General features: G+C 37.7%; 1 protein-coding gene across 1 annotated transcript; it reads right to left on the bottom strand.

Annotated features, from left to right (window-relative positions):
• Positions 1-9,146: 9,146 nt before the first annotated feature.
• On the bottom strand, positions 9,147-9,755 carry LOC146915541 (uncharacterized). The gene has a single exon (XM_085721372.1). It carries the CDS (start codon positions 9,753-9,755, stop codon positions 9,147-9,149), a length of 609 nt encoding a protein of 202 aa, XP_085577498.1.
• Positions 9,756-27,617: the final 17,862 nt, after the last annotated feature.

Raw genomic sequence — 27,617 nt, 5'->3', positions numbered from 1 at the left:
CTATGAAGGAAAAAAAAATAGAAGTAGCTTATGGACAAGTCACGAGTTATTTTCATACGCTCTATCCAAACGGTCTTAGAAATTTTTATGTTGATAGATAAACTCAAATAAGTAATTATAGTGAGACCCTTCTTTGTAATTTCTTCCCATTCTCTTTTTAATTTAGAATTGTTTTGAATGAGCTATTAGTCCTTATTGTTGCTAGACAATTAAGTGACGATTCAAAATAGATGTAATAACTAGTATACAAGTTCATGACATGCATGCTTCGGAATAAATAATCAATAATTATTTGCACTTTTCTTTCATCATTATTTATTTTCAATGCAAAACAAATTGGTCTATTTAATTTTGCTATAACAATTGTATGAGGAGTTTTTATTTCAATATGTTGCATAATTTAATTTTATTTAGGTAGTAATATATTAAAAATATAACAATGTTCATACATATGTAAAATTAGGTATTAACATATTTAATTGTATATAAAATTTAACATGAGAGAGAGCGAGAGCGACAAAGAGAGGTGACCGCCCATGGTTCCACCGTGAGCAGCTACGTCAGCGTTTCTTTTTGCCGGAAGAGAGGTCCAATCGGGGGGGGGGGGGGGGGGGGGGGGGGGTGGGATGGGCTCTTAGCCGGGTGCCACAAAAGGGGGTGGGATGGGGAGGATTGACTTGATGTGAGACTGCGACGTAGGAAAGCGTTGCGACATGGTGATCGAAGTCAGGTCAGGCAGCGGGAGAATAAGCAGTTCAGAGTTTGGGGCAGTCAAGGTTTCACGAGAAGGGTATTATGGCAGCGAGGAGGATTACATGTATCAGGATAGGTGTAGGGGTCAGTTGATGAGGACTTTGACGAGGAGTGGTATCGGACTGAGAGTTGGAGGCACGACGATGGTTATGGCTGATGGGAAGTGCAGCAAACTCGCAGGGAGGACGGCTTGCAGGGGCGCTTCGTAAGCCTGAATCGCGAGCAACCGGTAATAATAACAAGGAGGGTTCTGACGGTCCTCAATTTCGACGGTTTGTAACTTTTTACCTTACCAATTTTCCTGCACAACTTTCAAATTTCTATTTACGTAAAGGTTTTGAAGTTTGTGGTATGTTGGAGGAGGTGGTTGTTCCTAGTAAGCATAATGTCTATGGCGAACTCTATGGTTTTGTGAGGTATTCTAATGTCCGTGATGTTGGTAAGCTGTTGAAAGCGGTAAATGTTTTTTGTTTTGGTAATGTAAGAGTGAAGGCGAAGGTTGCTAGGTTCGATAGGGCGACTGCGAAAGAGGTGGAAAGGATATGTGAGGGGGAAGGTGCTGGTGAAGGGGATAGAGGGTATCTATGAAGGACGGTGTTTACCAGTGTTTTTGGTAAACAATACGGGCTGATTTTGATTATTACGAGCAAGACCAAACCAGAGATCCTAGGACATGTTGTGCTTTTTGTTTATACGAGTTCATCGAGTTCATAGGTTGCTTAACGAACGGGACGAGACCATGTGGTGTCTTTCGACAGAAAAAAGGTTTTAAAAGCAGGGTAAATGCATTAAGTTTAAATTGCAGAAACTTAAATAAAAGGTAAAATACAATGCATTAAAAATAAAGGTGGTTCGAAAAATCATTTACATACATTCTTTATGACTCTTTTCTCTCGTGCCGGTACTTCGAGTGTTTTAGAATTTTGTATAGGTGATTTGCGACCCGTTTTCCCTATGGAAAATAAGTGGAAAGAAACTAATCCCACGATCAGCATTCCAGACAACCGCTTGTTTCCCACGTTCTCCTTTGAGGAAACCGCTTCTCTTTTGAAATTCGAATCTTCCCACTTCCAAGGCAGTTGTTTGACTTCGACAATTTTGCTTCTTGACTCGTACCTTGTCGAACTTCAAAGCTTCAAGGCTTTTTATGCTAAGTCCGACATCTTCGTGTAAAAACTAGATCACTAAATGGTCCATAATCATCATACATTGAGTATTACATCAATATAATGAACTATTGTAGGCATTTGGCAAGAATCCAAGCCAAAAAAGGTAGGCTAAAATTTTGGTCAACAAAGGTTTTTCCTTTATTATAGTTGGAAACAAACTCAATTTAAAACTTTATTTTGGGGAAGTAATTAATTAGGTCCATAATCATCATAGAATGAGTATTACATAAATAGAATGAACTATAGTAGGCATTTGGCAAGAATCCAAGCCAAAAAAGGTAGGATAAAATTTTGATCAACAAAGGTTCCTCCTTTTCCTTTATTATAGTTGGAGACGAACTCAATTTATAACTTTATTGTACTGATGTTATACTCAATGTATGATGATTATGGATCTTTTAATGGAAAATCCAATGTGTATTTTAAAATTTTAAAAAATAAAAATTAGAAATGGAAAGGGCACGTGAGAGAGGGGTAACAGTCGGATTTTAGGGTTTTAATACCCCCAAATCAAAAATCCATTCCTTCATGTTCTCCCAATCGCCGCTCCTTCCTCCCTTCATCTTTCTAGTGAAGGAAGGAAGGAGCGGCGAATTGAAGAAGACTAAAGAATGAAGTTGTGATTTGGGGGTACTAAGACCCTAAAATCCGATTGTTAAGGGCGCGCTCCACCACTAAGCTAATTGCCCGTTGTGTGGGCCTTACGTAGGGGCCCACTATGTTAAAAGCGAGAAAAACCCCATCTCTCTCTCTCTCTCTCTCTCTTTCTCTCTCTCTCTCTCTCTCTCTCTCTCTCTCTCTCTCTCTCTCTCTCTCTCTCTCTCTCTCTCTCTTTCCCCTTTTTTTGTCTCATGTTGCCCCGTGGGGAAACATGGGACAAAAAAATGGAGACCCTTCTCTCACGTGCCCTTTCTATTTCCTATTTTCTTTTTCTATTTCTTTAATTTTAATATACACAATGGTTTTTCCATTTAAATTTAATTGAATAATAACCCACATGGCGTCCAACTCACTTAAGCAAGTGGCCATGTGGGCGTTGACCGTGTCAAAATCAAGGGGGCCTATAAGTTGCATAAGGGGATAAAGTTAGGAGGCTTGAAATTGTTTTTTTATAGGGGGCCAAAATCGCAACTATGGCAAACATAGGGGCCAAAAGTGCGTTTAAGCTAGAGTTAATTAATCACATGATATATATTTTTGTAATAAATAAGCTAAAAGCTTGCATTGCTTCTATACCTTATTATGTGTATAGTTACTGTAATAGTTAATTAAAGGTGTTGGCATTTGTAAACATCTCATAACTAATCCATTGTGTTACCTTGTACTATAAATACTTGGGTTTTATTGCTCAAACTCTTAATTTCAACACACAGAACTATTTTAGATTCATTTTACTCTCTGTTTTCAATCTACAAAACCTAGACCAAATTACCAGGTTCCACAGTCAATAATGTCTTGTTCACCGGCAAATTTAGTTTCAACCAACGCTGCTACATTGCAGTTCTCCTACAGTATCACTGAGGACTTATATAACTTTGAGCGTACAGATTGCTCATGGTTTTTACCTTCCAGAATGCAAAATTTTGCATTCTAGAATTGATTTATTTTAGAAATATGGGGGCAGGGGTGGGGTGATCTACATTATTACTTCAATTATATTTTGAATTCTGCTCTTTATCCAACACAAAACGGTCGCGCTCAACTGAATTGACCTATATACTCCTACGTGTGTAAACTCACACACCTTATATGCCTCTGCGTGACTTAAGTCACGCCGTGTGAGTTAAGTCATGATGCGTGACTTAAGTCATATATCATCATAACAAAAACATAACCCTTCACTGTTCGTTTCATCCAAAGTGCGATTGTTTCCCGTCCAAGTGCGAATTTCACAAAACTCAAGGAAATCTTCATCAATCACGCAATTAAACGAGTAAGTGTTGCTTATTCTACTTCATTGCTTTTTTTTTTGTTGAAAGTTTTGATTTTTTCAAGAAATTATACATTTTTAGGTTTTTAGAAATTTGGCTTGCATGTTAGTTTTTAGGATTGTTAGTGATGAATTAAGTTAGAAATTGTAGTTTAGATGTTTAGAGTACAATGTGATAGTTTAGGGTTTAGAAATTGTTAGATTTCTTAGTTGTTTGAAAATTGCACTCTATGTGTTTGGTAAAATGTCTCAATGATTTTTGTTTTGTTTTTTGGATTGCTAATGAAGAAATTAGTTAGACTATGGTTTGTTAATGTTGATTATGGTATGTTTGACTGCAATGTGGTAGTTTACGGATTGAAATGACACTGCCAAAATATAAGTGTTGTTGTTGAATTGTTAGAAATGACACAATATCCGTATGAAAATGTCTCATTGATTTTTTGATTTTTGAAATGTTGTGCAAATATGTCTCGGAGGAATATCTCTCAGAGGCCTGAGGAGAGGAGTGACAGACTTAGGTTAGGGATAGTGCAGTCCTCAACTAGTAGTGCACGAAGGGAAAAGGATGCACTACGCCCTCCTTTGGCTGGTCGAGGGAGAGGGGGCACGAGACTTGGTACGGTTGATGTTGCGGGGGGATCATCGTCACAGACGGATCCATCCCAGACGGTGGACCCGACACAGTATCAGCATCAACAGCATTATGAGGAGTATCAGTAGGCGCAGAATCAACCTAATTGTGAGAAGCCTCAACAATATCATTTTGATGCGTATCAGCAACATCAGTATGTGGCGTATCACCAGCAGGATCATCGGTATCAGCCTGATATTGAGCATAAGCAGCCTGATATTGAGCAGCCTCAGCAGCAGCAGGGTGGGGGTCAGGCTCAAGGGTGCCAGTTGTGGAGTACGAGGTCGGACCCGAGAGCTATGGAGGGGGGCCTTCTGCGGCCACGCTTTTACCTCACTTCGGAAGACATGTGGCATGCAGGATATGGGTCGATGCCAATGTAAGTATATTTATTGTTTATTTTAATGTTTATTTTACTTCTTTTATTGTTTATTTAACTTATTCTAATGATTATTTTACTTATTTTATGTTAGAATTAAAATTTATGTTAGAATATATTTAATGTTTATGTTACTTATGATTTATTTAATGGTGTTGTTTGTTGTTTTTTGTTTTCATATTTCAGTTTTGAAAAAAGCATAGGGTGAAAGGTGTCTCGCACGGGAAGAATTCGAGCCTTACTAACTTGACATTGCCTCAGCCGGGAATACAAAACCAATGGTTTTCGGACGAAGTTGAAGGTGAGAAAAATACAAGAAGGGGGGGTTGAATTGTGTTAGATTTTTCTTCGTTTCTCCTAATCTGAAGCACACTGATCAGAAGCAAAGTGAGACTTCTTCTAAAGTGATATTCATGATCTAAATGCAGCGGATAAAAACAGAGAGAGAGAGAGAGAGAGAGAGAGAGAGAGAGAGAGAGAAGAAGAAGAAGAAGAAGAAGAAGAAGAAAGACACAAAGCAATTATACTGGTTCCTTCCACAATCCAGAAGTAGCCCAGTCCCCATTGCACTTCCAAGGAGAGTTCACTAAAATGTAATATATGATTATAATTGCTCAAGCACACAGCAAGAGACTTCATTTGCTCAAGAACACTTTGCAAGAGTCTTCCTATGCTCAAGAACACAATCAAGAGACTTATATGCTCAAGCACAACTGCAAGAGACTTCTAATCAAACAAGATTACAAAGAAAAATGTTTGAGGTTGAACCCTTGATATACAATCAGTGGTGTTCACAATACAAATCAGATAAGACTTTTAAGACTTAAGAATTTCTAAGATATGAACTTGAGAAATAGAAATTCTAAGTGAACTTTGAATGCAGAACAATTTCAGCAGAGTTTTGGCACTAGTAAAATGTTGAGTCTTGTGTTCAGCATTACCAAACTCTAAGTCTTCACTCCTTTATATAGAGGTGTGAAAGAGACGTTGTGAAATTTCCAGCACATCAAAAGAGTCGTTGTTGAAGCTTGATCAATCACCAATGATCTTTTGCCTGATATGGTTGTTGTCCTATGAAGAACAATTTGAAATCCATTCCTATTGTGAAGGAACATTGTCGCAGGCAAAGTTGTATTCTTGAGCTGTTTTCTTGTCTTGTAGCGTGGACACTGCAGAGTAGTGGAGATAGTGGGTGTACACTTCGTACACTTTGTACTTTGTCAATGCTTCTTGAAGATAAGCATCCAATGCCTTCAAATCTTCACAAAATGACCGTTGTATTATATTTCTAATCTTCTGCATTGCTTTCGAATCCAATTGACAGCTTTTGAAGAGTTAAATCTTGAATCTTCAGCTTCTGGTGATTTTCAGCTTCTGATGAGGTTGCTTCTGAGAAACTTTCTTCTGATGAACTTCAGCTTCTGATGACGTCATCATCTTCAGGAGCACTTTGTCTTTAGGAGCACTATTGACTTCAGGAGCACTTTTCTTCAGATGCTTTCAAGCTTTCTTTTCTTGATTCCTTAGCTTTCTTTTGTTCTTCAGAACCTTTATATGATGTAAATTTTTTACTATGGTCATGTACCCTTGAACAAATATTAGCTAGTCCAATTGACAATTTTTAATACCTTGTTAACATCAAAACTCTCTAAGGTTTATTGTTAAACACATTTTGTTCCAACAATCTTCCCCTTTTTGATGATGACAAACAATAGTATTTAAAATTTGATCAATTGTTGTTAATTTAATTAACAAGTTGACTTTGGGGTTCTGAGGTTTATAAGCTTAGAGTCTGAGGTTTGTAAGCTCTAACTCCCCCTGAGTCTGATAGTCTTTAAGGTGAGGTTTATAAGCTCCCCCTAAGTTCTATCCATGTTAATTAAATTCATTTGCGTGCAATAATATCAGAGCTTAAAAAAATGAAAAGAGATTATAGATAAGAAGAATGGTTCAATTAATTTTATTTGAAATTTGATACTCCTTCTTACGTTCACAGCTTATACCTTTCAGGTAAAAATGATAGAAGTTTTTCAAAATTAATTTTCAAATAACATTAATGGGGCTCAGAGCCTTTAAATACTATCACATATACTCCCCCTTTTGTCATCAACAAAAAGTTTTTAAAGAAAGCTTAAGACAAAAAGAGAAAAAAAGTTTAAAAGATAGTGAGAAAAACCAATAAGCATAGAGTATAAACTATAATCAGAATCTATAATCATATCAAAACATAATCAGAGCAGGAGTAAAAATTTATATCAGAGCAACATATAGTAAAGCATAGTGAGGAGATGATATACTATCATAAGCAAAAAGAATTCACAATATAGATAAATGTCAGAAGCATGAAATCAACAAAAAAAAATAAACAACAAGGTGTGCATTCTAAGGGTTGGTTTGCTATGGTTGCTGAATCAACGCCTTCAAGCTTGAAATTTCCTCAGTTTGCTTCTTCAGGAGCTCAGATTGTTGCTTCACAATGTCTTCAAGTGATGACTGCCTCTGCATGAGAGAATCTTCCTTAGCCTTAGATTCTTTCAATTTCTGCTTCAGCATCATGTATACCTTTGCTTCCCTTGTTACATAGTCTGACTCTGAATAGAAGGGCTCATTTGTTAGATACATCAGTGGACCTCTAGCTTGCTCAGCTAAGTGAATGTTCTTCAAATGTCTTCTTACTGCAGCAGCTTGGATCTTGAAACACTTCTTGCTCACATCATCTAGCAGTTTAGAAGCTTTGCTCTTCAGAGATGACCACTGATCCTCAAACTCAACAGATAGAATTGGAACTCTTCTTAGTTGCACTAGAGATTGCATTTCTGAGCTGATCTTGAGTAACTCAGATTCAATGTAGTCAGATTCTAGGATGTTTAAAGGTTGTTGTACAAGAATCTGAATGTCAGATGAAGTTGATGGTTGATCAGAAACACTAAGAGTTTGAATTTGAGTTGGGGGTTGAGTTTGTTCAGAGTCTGGAATGGTCAATTGTTGGGTAGGTTTAATGAAGGTTGTTTGCTCAGGAACAGTTTGTTCAGATAAGATTTGGCTAGAGCTAGTTGAAGGGGCCATTTGTGGGTTAATCTGTGTGTTGGGTGGTTGTGGTATTTGTGATGTTGAAGTCATTTGTGGTTCAGGTGGTTGTTGTTGGGGGCTTTCTAAAATAACTTCTTCATTAACAACTGCTTCAGAAGTAACTTCAGAGGCTTTATGTAGGGTTACACCAGGTAGTTCACCTTTGTAGTGACTTTCTAGATTGTCTAAAACTGCGGTGTCTTCAGTAGCAGGAGGTTTAGATGATGAGGGTTCAACATGTGAGATGGCGATAGAGGGTTCAACATGTGAGATGGTGATGAAGGGTTCTGAAATCTGAGTTACCTTGATTGAGTTATCAGCTACTGAGGTAAACTCTGGATCAGCAGCTTGAGAGACCGATCCTGAAGCACCAGCTACTGATGGTACTTGAATCTCCTCCAGACCAATTTCAGCTTCCTTTTCAACAATATCTTCAGCTTCTCCAGCAATTGCTTTTACCGCAGCAATCTTCTCCACGTAATATTCATCACACTTATCTAACCCAAGAACCTTGAGCTTTTCATCCCTTTCCTGAATGTATTGTGCTTGCTTTTCCTTCTTCTCAGCTAACAACTTGTCAGCATGTTCTTGAGCCATTCTTTCCAAGGCAGGAGTCATCACAAACATAGGACTCACAATCTGTGCAGGAGCTTGCTTCCTCTTTATGGGCTTCTGCTCTTCTTCTTCCATTTCATCAAAAGCTTATTTTATCTTTTCTTTGGTGATTGAGGTATCTGCTTTACCTCTTCTCTTCTTAGTTACTTCAGACTTAGCAACTTTCTGTTTCTTGGCCTTGCCAGCAGCAGCTTCTAATTCAGTAATGACTCTGGCCCTTTTTCCTTTGATTTCATCAGGAGCAACTTCATCCTGAATGTTGGTACCTGATTCTCTGTCATGGGCAGCTATGAATTTAGCCAAGACTTTAGGATTATCCTCCTTTAAGATGGAAGGAAAATCCCTTATCAGTTCTGATTCAGCTGTGGATATTTCCATACCCTTCTCATTTTGAGGAATTTTCTTGATAATCCCCATATAATACAAGGTCCTGCTATTGATAACCTTCTCAGTAGTAGATACCTTAAAGCATTTATCAAATGCGGCCTTGGATCTCCTCAGAATCTCCAGCAGTTTACCTTGGTGGAAGATTTCAGACAGCAACCTCCCACATGGTACTTGCTTTCTATCTTTGTTGATACCTTCTTTGATTGCCCATCACAGATGATGCATGAGGTGTCTTGGGAGATTTATCTTTTCGAAAGCAGCCATGAAGTATATTGCCAGCTTGTGGTCCTGATTAGGTTGGTCAGACCCTCTTCCTCTCTGAAAGAAGCAGTCTGTGTAAAACTTCAGGAGCAGCATGTGATTATCTTCCATATCCACAAACTTAGCAGCTGGGTTTCCTTTCGGCAGCAAGTTTGTGTAGCTTTCCAACAAGATATCATCCTTGCTGACATTCCACTGAAATCTGCCTTCAGGAGCCACCCTGCATGCTTTGGCAATCACTTCTTCGGTGATGGTTATAGGAATACCCATCACTGCTGACCTTATTTCCATACCCTTGAATGGTAAATCAGCATCGAGCTCTTTCTTCTCCTTGTCAAACTCAGCAACCCTTTTGTCACTGTGAGGAATATGCAAACCTCTAGTCCGCCCTTTCAGACTTGAATCTCTTGACACAGCTTGTTTTCCTTCTAACCTTGCAGCTTCCAAATCATAGACTTCAGCCCTTAACCAGAAATCATTGACAAGATTTTCATATGTTGGTCCATTCAACATATGAAAGCAACCGAATAGCTTCTGAACTTCTACCAAAGCCTTCATGTCCACTCTTTATTTCTTGAGAGAGTCGAAATCCACTGGTGATTCCTTTTGAACGACCAAGGATTTAAGCGGAATGGACATTGTTCTTGGCTTGATTACAGAACCATATCCTGGAGTGTCTTGTTGTTGCATGCTGGAACCACTTGTTGAAGTTGCCATTGAAGAAGATGAAGATTTAGGGTTCTAGGGTTGAGAGAAGGATTTGCGCATACTTCGCAAAGAAAGGTTTGAGAAAAGAAAGTGTTTGTTGTGAAGTGAGTAGTGTGTGAATTGACTAAGTGTTGAGTAAAAACGTTTGCAATTCAAAAGGGGACAAACAAACATAACATTAATGACAAAGGGGGGTGCGTGTATAGTACATTCAAAGCTTATAATCATCATCGCCCTTTCAAGTTACACACCAATACAAATAAGCCACGTCAGAAGTTTTCAGAGTACTTGCCAAGTTAGTAGGCCAGTAGTTAACAAAAAGTAACTTTCAACGTTTCCACTAACTCTGCTATTCAGAAGCACAAAATCCAGCTTCTGGACTTCTGATGCTGACATCATCATCATCAAAAGCATATTTTCCTCAGAACCTCAATAAAGAGCTTCTGATGGACCACAGCTTCTGAACAGACTTCAGAACCTAAAATCCTATTCATAAGCAAGCAAGCTTTAATCAGACACAAAATGCATGTTCAAATTTTTCTTTATAAACTCAAATCTTTCAATAGTTAAAGGCTTAGTAAATATATCAGCCCATTGATTCTCAGTATCAATAAATTGTATATCTAAAATTCCTTTTTGAACATAGTCTCTGATAAAGTGGTGTTTGATTTCAATATGCTTAGCTCTTGAATGCAAAATTGGATTTTTAGACAAATAACAGCAGTATTATCACAATAAATTGGAATATTGTTAGCAATAATCTGATAATCTTCCAACTGATGTTTCATCCAAAGTAGTTATGTACAACAACTTGGAGCTGAAATGTACTCTGCTTCTGCTGTAGACATAGCAATAGTTGCTTGCCTCTTGCTAGCCCAGGATATCAGATTATCTCCCAGAAATTGACAATTGCCACTGGTTGAATTTCTTTCAATCCTATCACCAGCATAATCAGCATCACAGAATCCAACCAAATTATAATCTAAGGATTTCCTATAAAAGAGTCCAAGATTAGTTGTTCCTTTCAGATACCTGAAGATTCTCTTGACAGCAGTCAAATGAGATTCTCTAGGATCTGATTGGAATCTTGCACACAAGCATACACTGAATAAAATATCTGGCCTAGATGCAGTGAGGTATAACAGGGAACCAATCATACCTCTGTACAGCTTCTGATCTACTTTTGATCCTTCATCTTCTTTGCTTAAGGTGCATGTAGGATGCATTGGAGTGTTCATCACTTTACAATCTTCAAGCTTGAACTTCTTCAGAAGCTCCTTTGTATACTTTGTTTGATGAACATAAACTACATCTTTGCATTGATTTAATTGAATGCCAAGGAGGAACTTCAGCTCTCCCATCATGCTCATTTCAAATTCATCTTGCATTAACTTAGAAAATTCCTTGCAAAGAGATGCATTAGTAGAACCAAATATTATATCATCAACATATATTTGCACAACAAGAATATCTTTTCCAAGGGTCCTTCTGAAGAGTGTTGTGTCAACCTGTCCTCTTTTAAAATCATTTTTTATTAAGAAATTACTTAGTCTATCATACCAAGCTCTTGGAGCTTGTTTCAAGCCATATAGTGATTTCTTCAGTTTATAAACATGATCAGGATACTTAAGATCCTCAAAACCAGGAGGTTGTTTTCCATACACTTCTTCTTCTATGACACCATTAAGAAATGCACTCTTGACATCCATTTGATATAATATTATGCCATGATTAACTACATAGGAAAGACTTAACCTGATTGCTTCCAATCTTGCAACTGGAGCAAATGTTTCAGTATAATCAATGTCTTCTTGTTGATTGTAACCCTGTGCAACAAGTCCTGCTTTATTTCTAGTTACTTCTTCTTGCTCATTCAACTTGTTTCTGAATACCCATTTTGTTCCAATAATGTTCTTGTACTGAGGTTTGGGTACCAGATCCCACACATCATTTCTTTGAAACTGATTAAGCTCTTCTTGCATAGCAAGTATCCATCCATCATCTGAAAGTGCTTCATCAACTGTAGCAGGTTCAATCATTGATATCAGTCCAATCATAGTGTAACACCCTATTTCTATTAAGCGGTAAAACACGCGAATACATCAGAAATATTCTAGAAATAGATGCTACGTCTCCAATAAACCACAAATCATACATGCATAAAGATCATGTTACACAACATAGCAGCGGAACAACATATAATTCATAAACATCTCTGGATCTCCAAACTAAATACAAATGTATCCTCCAAATCTCAAATAACAGAATATCTCAACAACTCCAAAATACAAAGTCAAATAAACAACATGCAAAGACTATCCTAGATCAGAGCCCTAATCTAGACACTTGCATGAAAAAGAGGAACTCCACTCCTCGGCATCAACAAGCAACAACTAAGCATCCTGCACTCCATCTACCCGTCCATACAGAAAGGTAGGTGGTAAACCACTGAGGGTTAGCATTACATCATCATAATCCACGAAAACATTTATCATGAACATTGGAAATGAAAGAATATATTCAAGAATAACAATTCATACATATTATTCATAAGTAATCTCAGCATATACATACTATCATTCCAAGTTCATCTCCACAAGTGTATCATACACATATATCCAACTCACCTTATCAATCAACAATTAACAATCAATAATCCAATCCACAATTACAGTTAGCAAAACAATCATCACACACATTGCAAATGCAATTCAATCCACCAACAGTTTATGCAATGATTCTAGACTCATCTAGATGCATGTGGTACCAAATCACCTCAAGGTCGTCACCTTCGATGCAACAAAAACATCGTACTCACCTTAATTGGATATAAAATCCGCCACCATCAGTCTTGGATATAAAATCCACCACCATCAGTCATGAATGCATGAACATATGACTTAACTACAATGCATATGTTCACACAAACAATAATCACCTCACCATCACCAATACATGTATATATGCAATCATCAACAATTCATCACCAATTAACACATATACAATCACCAACAACATCAAAAATCACACAACGTAAAGTTGTCACATAATTGCACCACCAATCATCTTCACATAACATATAACAATTCCCCATAAAGGATTCACAATCAATTGATTCCCAAAAGTCATCTTTAGTCAAGTTCGTCTCTCCAAGTCATAACTTCAAATTAATTGAACAATCAATTCAAAACCAAGTACACAAGCTCAATAGCCTATGCCTTGTATTCTCACAGTCCACATGTGTGTGTAGTAGAGGTTACGTAATCATTTCATCGGCCAAATATGACGAATTCATAAAAATCACAAAGTTCGTCTCCATTATCATTTTTCAAAGAATTTCCCAATTTCTAAGTAAAAACAAGTAGGTTCACTACATCACAGCTTAACCACCTCTGTTGCACTCCTAAAAATCAAGTTTTCAAGGATTAAAAAATTCCACAAGGATTGGGTCGACTTGGAACTAGTTATGCGAGATTTTTCAATAAAACGTTTCAAGAGTAATTTTCCCATAACTTGCAAACCAAAAATCATATTCAAGTCAAACCAACGCCCTTAGAAAGATAAAAATATTATCTACAATTTTCATGTTTGCACCAAAAACCAGTTCACGACTGAAACGAGCGAAAAAGATGCGAGAGTGCAAAACAGGAACCCTGTCCTGTGACAACTCGCCACTGCGAGTAGGGCTACTTGCCACTGCGAGTTAGCAGTTACTCGCTGTTGCGAGTAAGCTTGCTCGCAGCTGCGAGTTATGACAGTTCAGTCTCGGGAAAAAGAGCCATTTTCACCCCAAAACCCCAATTTTGACTTTCTAATGCCCAAATTTGATCCCAAAGTTTGTCTAAACATTTCTAAACATGAAAAGTCACTCAATTCCATATAAAATTTGCCCTAAAACATTCTCTTAACAAAAATCATCATTTGACCCATTTTTCATCAATTATTCAAAAACAACACAAAGTCATATCAAACTCTCCAATTATGATTACCCAATGTTTTAATCATCAACAACAACATCTATCAACAACAACAGCAGCTAAACATCATGAATTCACCAACAATTCACCACAACAACATCTCATATCACCTTTTTTGGACAAAAATGCAAAGTATACATATAACCACCACTTAAGCATGTAATTTCATCACTAACAACTCAATTAACATTCAAATTACATACTCAAACATTGCATCAAAACATGAACACGAATTTGAAAGCATTTAGGTTCAATTCAACAATTTCACAAAAATGGGTAAAGAGAAAAAGATGTGAATTATGGTTGAAATCTAACCCTCTTACCTCTAACACCAAGATTTTCTAACCCAAGCTTCAATTTTGCTCCTAGATGTTGAATCCCCTATTTGCCTTCTAACCTTTGTTGTTGTTGTTGTTGTCTCTAGTCTCTATCTCTTCTCTTCCCAAATGAAATGAAATGAATAATGTTTGTAAAACCTAGTTTTACCAACAACTAGAGTTTATATACATGCTCTACTCAATTGGGCTTATCTCTCAAACCTTAATGGGCCTAACCCATTTCTATTCTAACACCCAAAATGTCACTACTCACTTAATGGTAAATTATAACACTAACGGTCACTTAATGGTAATTAAAATAATTACTACCCCTTCTCTAGTAACTTGGTAAAATAATACTCTTACTAAGCACTAAAAATATCCTCCAACAAAATTACAAAATTACCCCTGCTCTCAAAATGACCAAAATGCCCCTAAGTCCAAAATGACTAAAATACCCTTCCACACCGAATTCTACAATTCCCAACCAAAAACACACACAAAGGCAAATAATCACATAAGAGCACATATATCACACATAAATAGATAATAAAATAAAACTAGCGAAAATCAGGTTGTTACACATAGACTCTTCTTGTCTGAAATATGATCTTGTTCTTCTAGGACTATCTTTGTTTCCAATGATTAGATCCTCAGGATGTGAAGACTTGTGCTTGAATTTGCCCTGGGGTTTAATAGCTTGCTAAGAGCCATCTTGAGCTTCATCAGAAGCAACTTTATCATGTGCTTTTGAGGTGGGTTCAGCTTCTGGACTGTCTTCAGATTCAGCTATCTGATCAGGTTCTAGAGTATCTTCAGGAACATGTATCTCTGCAAAACTTTCATCTTGCTTTGAAGTTTTATCTCCAAGCTCTTTGTCATCAAATTTAATGTGCATAGATTCTTCAACACAGAGTGTCTCTGAATTATACACTCTGTATGCCTTTGACATTTCAGAGTAACCTAAGAAGATTCCTCTTTGGGCTTTGGCATCAAATTTCTTTAGGTAGAGCTTTTTATTCAGAATGTAACATGTACATCCAAATTGATGAAAGTCAGAGATATTGGGTTTTCTTCCTTTAAAGAGTTCATATGCTGTTTTCTCCAAAATAGGTCTGATATAGATCCTGTTCTGGACATAACATGTTGTATTCACTGCTTCTGCCCAACAATGTTTTGCTAAATTGTTTTTATGAATCATGGTTCTAGCCATTTCTTGTAAAGTTCTATTCTTTCTCTCTACAACCCCATTTTGTTGTGGAGTTCTAGGAGAAGAGAATTCATGGACAATTCCATGTTTTTCACAAAAATCTTCAAATGGCTCATTTTCAAACTCTCCACCATGATCACTTTTGATTTTCAAAATCTTTGTTTCTTTTTCAGATTGAATTTATGTGCAGAAGTTACTGAATACATCACAAGCAACATCTTTACTTTTCAGGAATTTCACCTAAGTTCATCTGCTATAATCATCAACTATGACTAATCCATATTTACTTCCATATAAGGATGCAGTACTGACTGGTCCAAATAAATCAATATGAAGTAGTTCTAAGGGTCTGGAGGTTGAAACAATGTCTTTAGTTTTAAAAGATGATTTCACAATTTTTCCTTTCTGGCATGCACCACAGAGTGCATCTGAATGATAATCTATATCAGGAAGGCCTTTGACAAGTTGTAACTTACTAAGCTTAGAGATTAATCTCTAGTTAGCATGTCCCAACCTTTTGTGCCACATCCATTTCTTATCATTCATTGACAGAAGGCAAATGACCTTCTGATCAACCAATTCAGAAAAGTTGATTTTATAGACATTTTCCACTCTTTTTCCCTTGAACACAATGGATTTTTCTTCCTTGTTGATTACAGTACAGTTGGCTTTTTCAAATAACGCATCATAACCATTGTCACATAATTGACTGATGCTCAATAGTTTATGTTCAAGCCCATCTACCAACCATACATTATTAATTGAGGTAGAGGAATTACCAATGGTTCCTGTACCAATGATCTTGCCAGATTGGTTGCCTCCAAACTTCACATTTCCTCCTTCTTTCATTGTTAGGTTGAGGAACATGGACTTCTCTCTTGTCAGCAACCGATGTCTAGGTACCATGATTTCTGCTTTGACATTGCTTTTAGACATATCTGCATTTTTCAAAAGTTTGGATTTAGGTACCCATTGTGTTATGGGTCCTGGAAGGTTACTACTGGAAATTTCACTCTTCACTTCTTGTACTTTAGGGTTTGATTTAGGTTGCTTCTGATTAACCATCACCTTAGGTTTAACACCTTTTGATTTTGGTATTTCAAAAGCAGAAACTGTTTTGTTCTTCTGAACACCAGACTTCAGGATTTTAGATTCTGGTTTCATCAGACTCTAAGGGACGGGTTCTGATCTCTTCAGAATCCTAATCTTTGAGGTTTTGGGTTCAGAGTTAGTCACAACCTTAGTCTTAAGATTCTTTGGCTTTGATGCAATCTTAGCCTTAGAGTCAGGAGCTTCAGGTTCTGACTGAACCACAGTTTCACCTTTTACACCTTCAGGTACAAAAACTATTTTCAGTCCTTCCTTAATGCATTCACAACAGGATTTAAGATTCGTTTTATTAGTTTTCACTTCTGTAAAACCAATTCCTCTGCCATTGTTCTTGTAAATGCTATAAATCAAGGAAGCAACTCTGCTTCTGTCAATGCCAGACATGATAAAGTCTTCAAGCGCAATCTCATGGTTGCTTAAAGGTTTTCCATTACACTTTTCTTGTAGCTTCTGACACAAGAACCTGAGCTTGTCTTCATAAGTTTTACAAATGAAGTCAAAACCTCTAAGTCCTTCTTCAGAAGCCTTCAGATCCAATAGAGTTGATTCTTGTTGTTTCATTAAATCAACATATCTTTCTTTTAAATCCTTCAACTCATTAGTTCTTACTTCAAAATGTGTAAGGAGTTCTTTAAGAGACTCAATCAACTCTTCTTTGGGAATTTTAGAATATACCTCATTTTCTTCTTCTGAGTCTGATTCTGATCCAACTTCTAAAGTTGTTGTAGCTACTAACCCAACATCTATCTTTGCACCTTCATCAGCTTCCTCTCTATCAGATCCAGATTCACTTCCCAAATTATCCCAGGTGGCCATTAAACTCTGTTTAATCTGCTTCTTGAATTTGCTTGGTTTGAAAGTTGACTTCTTTGACTTGTCCTTTGACTTCTCTTTCTGAAGATCAGGGCAATCAGCAATGAAATGTCCGGGCTTCTTGCAGTTGAAGCAACCCTTTTGATCTTCTTTCTTTGAGCTTCTGGAGTTACTCCTTCTGGTCAGAAACTTTCTATTCTTCTTAGCCAGATACTGCAGTCTGTTGGAGAGCATAGCCATCTCAGCAGCATCTTCTTCAGAATCTGAACCAGATGGTTCTTCTTCTTCAGATTCAACTACTTTGAGAGCTTTTGATGACTTGCCTTTGGATGGAAGAGCTATTGATTTACTCTTCTTAGTAGACTCATGTTCATTAAGACTTAACTCATGAACTTTGAGAGAACTAACAAGATCTTCAACGCTTCAAGTGTTTAAATCTTTAGCTTCCTCAATGGCAGTCACCTTTGGTATCCATCTAGCAGGCAAATTTCTAAGTATCTTGCTCACATGATCAGAAGCAACATAACTCTTCTTCAGTATTTGTAGTCCAGAGACTAGGGTTTGAAAACTTGAGTACATCTCCTCCATAGTCTCATCATCCTTCATCTTGAACAACTCATACTAATGAACCAACATAAGAGCCTTTGCTTCTCTGACTTTCTTGCTGCCTTCATAGTTAGCACAAAGAGAAGCAAACATTGCTTTAGCAGTTGACTTGTCACTCATCTTCATATACTCTGCTTTAGGAATAGCAGTGACAAGTGCTTCTCTGATAATATGATGCTTCTTGTAAATCTTCTTCTGATCAGGAGTATGTTTCTTTCTATCAACAGCAGCTCCTTCTTCCTCAAGAACCAAGTCATCACTAACACCTTCTTCAAGTATGTCCCATAGTTCTTCATCTAAACTCATGACATAGCTGTAGAAGTTGGTATTCCACCAAGAAAATTCTTCAGGGTCTCCTTTGAACTTAGGAATCTTTCCTACGCTGGATTTCTTGTTGTCACCATTGTAATCATAAGCCACATTATTATGATTATGACCAGATCCATTACCTGAAACAGATTCACCAGACATGTTTTTCTCAGATCTTTTTCTGTTGCACAGTTAAGTGTTAAGACAACAGACCAAGGCTCTAGATACCAATTGAAGGTGAGAAAAACGCAAGAAGAGGGGTTGAATTGTGTTAGATTTTTCTTCATTTCTCCTAAACTGAAGCACACTGATCAGAAGCAAAGTGAGACTGCTTCTGAAGTGATATTCAGGATCTAAATGCAGCGGATAAAAACAGAGAGAGAGAGAAGAAGAAAGACACAAAGCAATTATACTGGTTCCATCCACAATCCGGAAGTAGTCCAGTCCCCCTTGCACTTCCAAGGAGAGTTCACAAAAATGAAATATCTGATTACAATTGCTCAAGCACACAGCAAGAGACATCCTTTACTCAAGCACACTTGGCAAGAGTCTTCCTATGCTCAAGAACACAATCAAGAGACTTCTATGCTCAAGCACAACTGCAAGAGACTTCTAATCAAACAAGATTACAAATAAAAATGTTTGAGGTTGAACACTTGATATACAAACAGTGGTTTTCACAATACAAATCAGATAAGACTCTTAAGACTTAAGAATTTCTAAGATATGAACTTTAGAAACAGAAAGTCTAAGTGAACTATGAATGCAGAACAATTTCAGCAGAGTTTTGGCACTAGTAAAATGTTGAGTCTTGTGTTCAGCATTACCAAACTCTAAGTATTCACTCCTTTATATAGAGGTGTGACAGAGACGTTGTGAAATTGCCAGCACATCAAAAGAGTCATTGTTGAAGCTTGATCAATCACCAATGATCTTTTGTCTGATATGGTTGTTGTCCTATGAAGAACCAATTTGAAATCCATTCCTATTGTGAAGGAACATTGTCGCAGGCAAAGCTGTATTCTGGAGCTGTTTTCTTGTCTTGTAGCGTGGACACTGCAGAGTAGTGGAGATAGTGGTTGTACACTTCGTACACTTTGTACTTTGTCAACGCTTCTTGAAGATAAGCATCCAATGCCTTCAAATCGTCACAAAATGACCGCTGTATTGTATTTCCAATCTTCTGCATTGCTTTCGAATCCAATAGACAACTTTTGAAGAGTTAAATCTTGAATCTTTAGCTTTTGCTGATTTTCAGCTTCTGATGACGTTGCTTCTGATGAACTTCAGCTTCTGATGAAGTCATCATCATCAGGAGCACTTTGTCTTCAGGAGCACTATTGACTTCAGGAGCACTTTTCTTCAGATGCTTTCAAGCTTCCTTTTCTTGATTCCTTAGCTCTCTTTTGTTCTTCAGAACCTTTATATGATGTAAATTTTTTACTATCGTCCTGTACACTTGAACAAATATTAGCTAGTCCAATTGACAATTTTTAATACCTTCTTATCATCAAAACTCTCTAAGGTTTATTGTTAAACACATTTTGTTCCAACAGAAATGAATGGTTCCGGTCTGTTTGCCTGTGATTTTGGAAAACTGGGGCTAGTTCTGATTATTACAAGCGAGATCAAACTGGAAATCTCAAGACCGTTGTGCAAAGGTTTTTATAGGAAAAAGGGTTTGAGAAAATGTCACTAAATGCACTCAGGTTGCTTAGAGAGCAGGACGAGTTTGATAGTAAAAGGCACTGTCTCTCGACAGGTTTGAGACTGCAACTAAAAGCTAAAAACAAAGCAAATAAAATTAAGATAAAAGTAATTTTACGCACGTAAACTCAAAGAAAAGGTAAAATGCATTGCATTAAAATAAAAGGGGTGGTCTACAAATCAGTTTACATACATTCTATGTAAGTTGTTTCCCTAGACGCCTGTAGTTTGAGTGTTGTAGAATTTTGTATATGATTTGCTACCCATTTGCTGGATTGGAAACTCTTATTTATACTAAAACCTAGATGACGAACTACTAACTCCATGATTAGCACTTCCTCCATCTTGGACAACCTCCTGTCCCACGTCTCCACTACTTAGAAACCGCTTCATTGCTTGAAATTGTGCTTTCATGCCCTTTTGCTTGACTTCGACGCTAGAATAATCTTTCAGCCTTGCTTCGTCGAGACTTTGACTATGCGTCTTAGGCTTGATGTTTGGTCAAGATTCTTCAATTGCAATGAGAAAGCTCTTTGATTCCTGCAAAGTAAAAAGGTCAAACAAATGTTGACCATATTAAATGAGTCTGTTAAATTTACTGGCTAACAAATGCCCCCCAAAAATGTCATTTTCGACGATACAATTCCAAAGAGGAGAACATTGGCATTTTTTTGAAAGTATTTCGCATGTTCCATTGATACTTTCTTCTCAATGGTCGACACCATTTCGTTGCTTTAGTAGGCCACCTTTTGCAATTGCAAAGTTAGTGGGACACCTTGGTAAAACAAATACTAACTGTCAACCATTGATCACATCCATCGCGATAAACATGTGGCAACATCTAAAAGACTTCATAGCTTAAGAGGGTATTTAACTCTTCATTGTGTTTTCACTCGTTACAACCCGTTTCAATTATCCCTTTTCTTTAGCAACAACAATTTGTTTATCACTGTTTTCCCCTTTTCTGGACCTCCTGCCGCCCTTTCGAGAAAACTCTCGAATTCGAAAAAATGGCTTCTGCTAGTAATCAAACAGCTGGATCCGTTAAGGGCGAAGAAATTCCTCTTGCTGCCACCTTTGATACTCTTATACTGAAGAACAATCAAGCTTACGCTCTGGAACCTGACCTAGATGCAGAGAAAGCAAAAATTAGGCAATCTCAGGTAATGATTTCGTGCTCTGTTTCTGGTACCGTTTATGCTTTCATAGGGCCTTACCTGTAACAGCCCGATTTTTCGATAGATTTATTTTATTATTTATTTAATTGCTTTTATGTGCATTTATATGTGCTCGTATGTGATTATTTGCCTCTGTGTGTATTTTGGTTGGGATTTGTAGAATTCGGTGTTAGAAGGGTATTTTAGTCATTTTAGACTCAGGGGTATTTTGGGCATTTTGTGAGTAGGGGTAGTTTAGTAATTTTGATGAAGATTATTTTTATGGCTTAGTGAGAGCTAGTATTATTTTACTAGGTTTCTAGAGAGTGTAGTAATTTATTTATAACCGGTAAGTGACCGTTATTATTTCATTTTACCGTTAAGTGGGTAGTAACATTTTGAATTAGATTAGTAATGGGTTAGGCCCATTAAGGCATTGTGAGTTGAGCCCAATTATGTAGAGCCTATATAAACTCTAGTGTTATAGAGAAATAGGGTTTACACCATCATTTTTCATTTTAAGAGAAGAGGTAGAGAGAAAGGGCAAGAGAAGATAAGGGTTTGAAGAGGAAGATCTAGAGAGAGCTAGAGGGAGCTAGAGATTCAAGCTTTGGGAGCTAAAGTGAAGCCTTAGTTGGTGATTGTGAAGAATTAAGGTAAGGGGGTTAGAATTCAAGCATAATTAATAGTTGTTGTTCTTCTCTAATTCTTTGTTTAAGTGGTTAATTTGAAATTGGTTGTAGAAATTCGTGCTTAATTTTGGTGACATGATTATATACATGAATTGAATGATAATTGTGTTGTTGTTGTTGAATTTGTATGTCAAAATGGGTTTATAAGTATATGCCATGTTTTTGAATGATTACGATGAAGGATGAAGTTGTGGTTGTTATATTGTCGATGAAATCATGATTAGATGTTGTTGTTGTTGTTAGATGTGTTGTTGATGAATTGATGCTTTGGGTATCATGTATTGGTGGATTATGATGAGAATTGAATGGTTGTTGAAGGTTTTTAAAAAATGGGATGATTTGCTGAATTGTTAGGAATGGTGTTTGATTTCATGTTTGGTTGTGTTTTTGAAAGCCCTTTTGAGTACATATACCTGTAAACAACCTCTGAGAACAAATTTGGATGTTGGGGGATCAAAATTTGGGTTTTTGGGTGAAAAATGGTGTCAAACCCGTAACTACAGGGGAAATTGGCTAAGAAACTCGCTAATAGCGAAACTGTCTGCAACTTTTTCGCTAATAGCGAAAAATTTCGCTATCAGCTAAATTGCCTAGTGACAGCATTCTCTGTTTCGCGTTCTTGTGTCTTTTTCCCTCGTTTATGTTTTGAACTGGCTTTTGGTGTGAACATGAAAGTTTTAGATAATTGTTTTAGCTTTCCAATGGTCTTGGTTTCACACAAAAATGATTTTTAGATTTTGAGTTATGATGAATATACTCCAAGTGGGTCTTAGTAAAACTTTATGAAAATTCAGCATAACCCCGAATTTGAAATGAAAACTGGTGTTGATCAGTGCAGAATTGGCCTTAGGTGTAAACACGAAAGTTGTAGGTAAGGATGTTACCTTTCTAACACCGTTGGTTTCACATGAAAATGATTTTTGGTTTTTGAGTTATGAGGAAAATACTCCTAAGAGGTCTTAGTGAAATTTTACAAAAAATCCGTATAACTATTTCTAAGTCGACCCAAACCTCATGGATTGTTTCTTAACTTCAAACTTATGTTCTACGAGTTCAATTAAGGTGTTTAATGATATTTAAACTATGATGTGATGGATCTAACTTGTTTTGAATTGAAAATGGGAATTTCTTGAAAAATGATAAAGAGAGACGAACTTCGTGATTTTCATGATTTCGTCGTATTTAGCCCGTTAAACGTAACCGTATGCCCTACTGCACTTATATGTGGCCTAGAGGTATACTTAGTTGAGGCATTGGATCTTGTTTACTTGGTTTTGGTTTAATTGCTTCAATTAATTTGAAATGGTGATGGTAGAGACAAATTTTGATGAAAATGGTTTTAAGAGCCGAATGCTTTATAAATCATCTATGGTTAGTTTGATATGATTGTAAGAAGATGCATGCATGATTGTTAGGTGATGAATATGATGTTTGTTATCATATGTTGTATTGAATGGAGTTGTTGAACTTTATGATAAAGTTATATGTTGATGATAGCCGTTTGGTATAGCCGTTGATTATAATCGTTGAATATAGTCGTTGAATTGTTATGAACATATGCATAGTGGATTGAGTCATATGTTCATGCATCATATGTCGTGTCGGATGTTATATCCATATTTCCGTTGACTATAGCCGTTGATAATGATGTTTTTGTTGCATCATGGGTGACGACCTTGAGGAGATTTGGTACCACATTCATATATGTGTCGAGTCTAGGCGCATATCATTATAGCATGAGTCGTAATTGTTGTATTGGATGATGAATGTGATGATAGTGTGATTGATGTATACATACTTGTGATGATTGATATTGTTGTGTGAATGTGTAGTTGGAGGTTAATTGTTCATAATGATTGGTGAAGAATGGAATTGAACTGAATTGATTTGATGTATTTATCCCAAGTTGTTTATTATTAATTATGATTGATGTAAAGCTAATCTTCAGTGGTTTGACTGCCTACCTGTCTGTATGGATGGGTAGACGTTGTGTAGGTGTAGTTGCTTTTGGTGAGTGCCTGGATAACGGGAGCTTTCTCCTTTATCAGTTGGAGTTGTAGGTTTACGCTCTCATTAGGCTGTAGTGTCTTTATGTTATTGTTGGATTCTGTTTTTATGTTGTTGACATTTCCCACTTGTCGGGACTTGGAGGATTTTATATGATGATGTATTGATGACCATGCCATGTTTATGTTGGAGATAAATGATTTGTATCCGCTGTGATTGTTGAGGTATTATATAAATATATATATATATATATATATATATATATATATATATATATATATATATATGTGTGTGTGTGATGTTTTGGTTTTGTTGAGACGTAGCGTCTATTTCTTGAATATTTGCTATATTCGCTTGTTTTATCGCTTTAATAGAAATAGGGTGTTACAAGTTGGTATCAGAGCTGTGGTCAGTCTTGTCCGAACTAGTATTCGTTGATTTTCCTGTTTGTACATGAATGGTGATGGACTACCTTCGGTACATGTTTTGTTGTGCTGTTGTTCTTATCTGTTGGTTGGTTTTGTGTAGAAGTGAGATGGCCGTTGGTAGAGATGATGCGGCGATTGCGCAGGCTTTGGCTTCGATGGCTCAGGTGTTGGGTCAGGCTAACGAGCAGGCGGCGCTTGGTCATCGTGATCCTGGAGAAGCGGAGGCTTGATCGTTTCTTGCGAAACAGTCCGCCGACGTTCAAGGGTAGGTATGACCCGGATGGAGCTCAGACATGGATGCAAGCCATGGAGAGGATCTTTCGTGCTATTGTAACTAGCGAGGATCAGAAGGTTAGAATGGTTACTCATATGCTTGCTGAGGAGGCTGAGTATTGGTGGACCAATGCCAAGGGGAGGCTTGAGGCTAGTGGAGAGGCTGTGACTTGGGCTAGGTTCAAGACTGAGTTTTTGAGGAAGTACGTTCCTGAGGATTTGAGGACCAAGAAGGAAGTGGAATTCTTGAACTTGAAGCAAGAGAACCGTTCAATGGCTGAGTATGCAGCCAAGTTTGAGGAGCTTTCGAGGTTTTGTCCGTACATCAACACTAAGGATGCGATGGTTTCTAAGTGTGTGAAGTTTGAGAGCGGTTTGAGGCCCGATATCTACCAGAATATGTGTATTTAGGAAATCCGTGATTTTGATACTTTGGTGCATAAGTATCATATGTTTGATGATGTCGGAAGGGTCAAGGTGAACCATTATAAGGAGATGAATAAGAAGAACGGAAAAGGTCATGGATTTGGGAAGCCGTACTACAAGGACAAAGGAAAGAAGAAAGAATCTGGGGGAGGCTCTAAGCCTAATGTTGCTGAGGTGAGGTGCTACAAGTGTGGAATCTTGGGTCATTTTGCTAATGATTGCAAGAAGGGTGATAATTGCTACAAGTGTGGGAAAGCAGGTCACAAGGCGTTTGAGTGCAAGATAGATATTACCTGTTTCAATTGTGGTGAAGAGCGTCATCTCAGTACTAAGTGTACCAAGCCGAAGAAGGCAGCGGGGAAGGTGTTTGCATTGAATGCGGAAGAGGTGGAGCATCCGGATAATCTCATCCGAGGTATGTGTTTTATCAATAGTACTCCTTTGATTGCAATTATTGATACTGGTGCTACTCATTCTTTTATCGCGGTTAGTTGTGTTGAGCGTTTGGGTTTGGTTGTGACTCCGTTGTCTCGAGGGATGGTTATCGACACCCCGGCTAGTGGTTCGATGACTACTTCCTTAGTGTGTGCTAAGTGCCCTGTTAGTTTTGGTAACATTGAGTTTGAGTTGGATCTTGTGTGTCTTCCGTTGAAGCATATGGACGTGATTTTTTGTATGGACTGGATGTTGACTTTTGGTGTTAACATTAATTGTTTGACCAAGAGTATAACGTTTTCTAAGCCAGTAGCTGAGGAAGGAGGGAAGTTCTTGACTGCGGAGCAATTGAAGAAGTCCTTGGACAGTGAAGCTAGTGTGTTTATGATGTTTGCTTCCTTGAAAGAGAGTAGTGAGAAAGGAGTTGGTGATTTGCCGGTAGTGCAAGAGTTTCCAGAAGTTTTTCCAGACGACGTTACTGAGTTACCGCCGGAGAGGGAAGTTGAGTTTGCAATTGATTTGGTACCAGGAACAAGTCCTATTTCGATTGCGCCGTATCGGATGTCTGCATCAGAGTTGGGTGAGTTGAAGCAGCAGTTGGAAGAGTTGCTCGAGAAGCAATTCATCAGGCCGAGTGTTTCTCCGTGGGGTGCTCCTGTGTTGTTGGTTAAGAAGAAGGATGGAAGCATGAGGTTGTGTGTGGATTATCGGCAGTTGAACAAGGTGACGATTAAGAATCGGTATCCACTTCCGAGGATTGATGATTTGATGGATCGGTTGGTTGGTGCGGAAGTGTTCAGCAAGATTGATTTGAGATCAGGATATCATCAGATTAGAGTAATGGCGGAAGATATATCCAAAACTGCGTTCCGAACGAGGTATGGACATTATGAGTATTCTGTGATGCCATTTGGAGTATCTGATGCGCCAGGTGTCTTCATGGAGTATATGAATAGAATATTTCATCCTTTTTTGGACCGTTTTGTGGTGGTGTTTATAGATGATATTTTGGTGTATTCGAAGTCTGAAGAAGAGCATGCTGAGCATTTGAGGATTGTGTTGGGAGTCTTGAAGGAGAAGAAGTTGTTTGCTAAGTTGTCGAAGTGTAAGTTTTGGTTGCGGGAAGTGAGTTTCCTTGGTCATGTGATTTCTAAAGGTGGTATTGTCGTGGATCCGTCGAACGTTGATGAAGTGTTTCAGTGGGAGTCACGTAAGTCTGTTTTTGAAGTTAGAAACTTTCTTGGATTGGCAGGTTATTATCGAAGGTTCATTGAGGGATTTTCTAAGTTGGCGTTGCCATTGACGCAGTTGACTCGGAAATGAAAAGCTTATGTTTGGGATGCTAAGTGTGAGAAGAATTTCCAAGAGTTAAAGAAGAGGCTAACTTCAGCTCCAGTGTTGATTTTGCCGAATCTGAAGGAATCGTTTGTTGTGTATTGTGATGCTTCTAAGATGGGTCTCGGTGGTGTGCTTATGCAGAATCGTCAGGTTGTGGCTTATGCGTCGAGGCAGTTGAAAGTGCATGAGAAGAATTATCTGACTCATGATTTGGAATTAGCGGCCGTTGTGTATGTGTTGAAGATTTGGAGACATTATTTGTATGGTTCTAAGTTTGAAGTGTTCAGTGACCACAAGAGTTTGAAGTACTTGTTTGATCAGAAGGAGTTGAATATGAGGCAAAGAATATGGTTGGAGTATCTTAAAGATTTTGATTTTTAGTTGAGTTATCATCCTGGAAAGGCGAATGTTGTTGCCGACGCTTTGAGTAGGAAGTCATTACATATGTCTGCTTTGATGGTGAAAGAGTTGGAATTGATTGAGCAGTTTTAAGATTTGAGTTTGGTTAGTGAGTTGACGCCGGATGGTATGAGGTTGGGAATGTTGAAGCTGACGAGTAATATTTTGGAAGAGATTAAGAATGGTTAGAAGGAAGATTTGGAACTTGTAGATCGAGTGCTGTTGGTTAATCAAGGTAAAGGTGGAGATTTTAGATTGGATGAAAACAGTGTTTTGATGTTTCGTGATCGTGTCTGTGTACCAGATGTTCTTGACCTTAAGAGACGAATTTTGGAAGAAGGTCACAGGAGTAGTTTGAGTATTCATCCAGGAGCGACTAAGATGTATCAGGATTTGAAGAGGTTGTTTTGGTGGCCTGGAATGAAGAAGGAGATCGCAGAGTTTGTGTATGCTTGTTTGGTTTGTCAGAAGTCTAAGATTGAACATCAGAAGCCGTCGGGTTTGATGT

The sequence above is a fragment of the Medicago sativa genome, chromosome 6 (genome assembly GCF_051527215.1).
Source record: "Medicago sativa cultivar Bolivia chromosome 6, Bolivia_mono, whole genome shotgun sequence".
NCBI classification, from domain to species: domain Eukaryota; kingdom Viridiplantae; phylum Streptophyta; class Magnoliopsida; order Fabales; family Fabaceae; genus Medicago; species Medicago sativa.
This window is presented reverse-complemented; position numbering and strand designations above follow the sequence as displayed.

Bases quoted from the DNA above. Each gene is read 5' to 3' on its own strand.
- LOC146915541 (XM_085721372.1), bottom strand. From the start codon at position 9,755: ATGAAGGCTTTGGTAGAAGTTCAGAAGCTATTCGGTTGCTTTCATATG.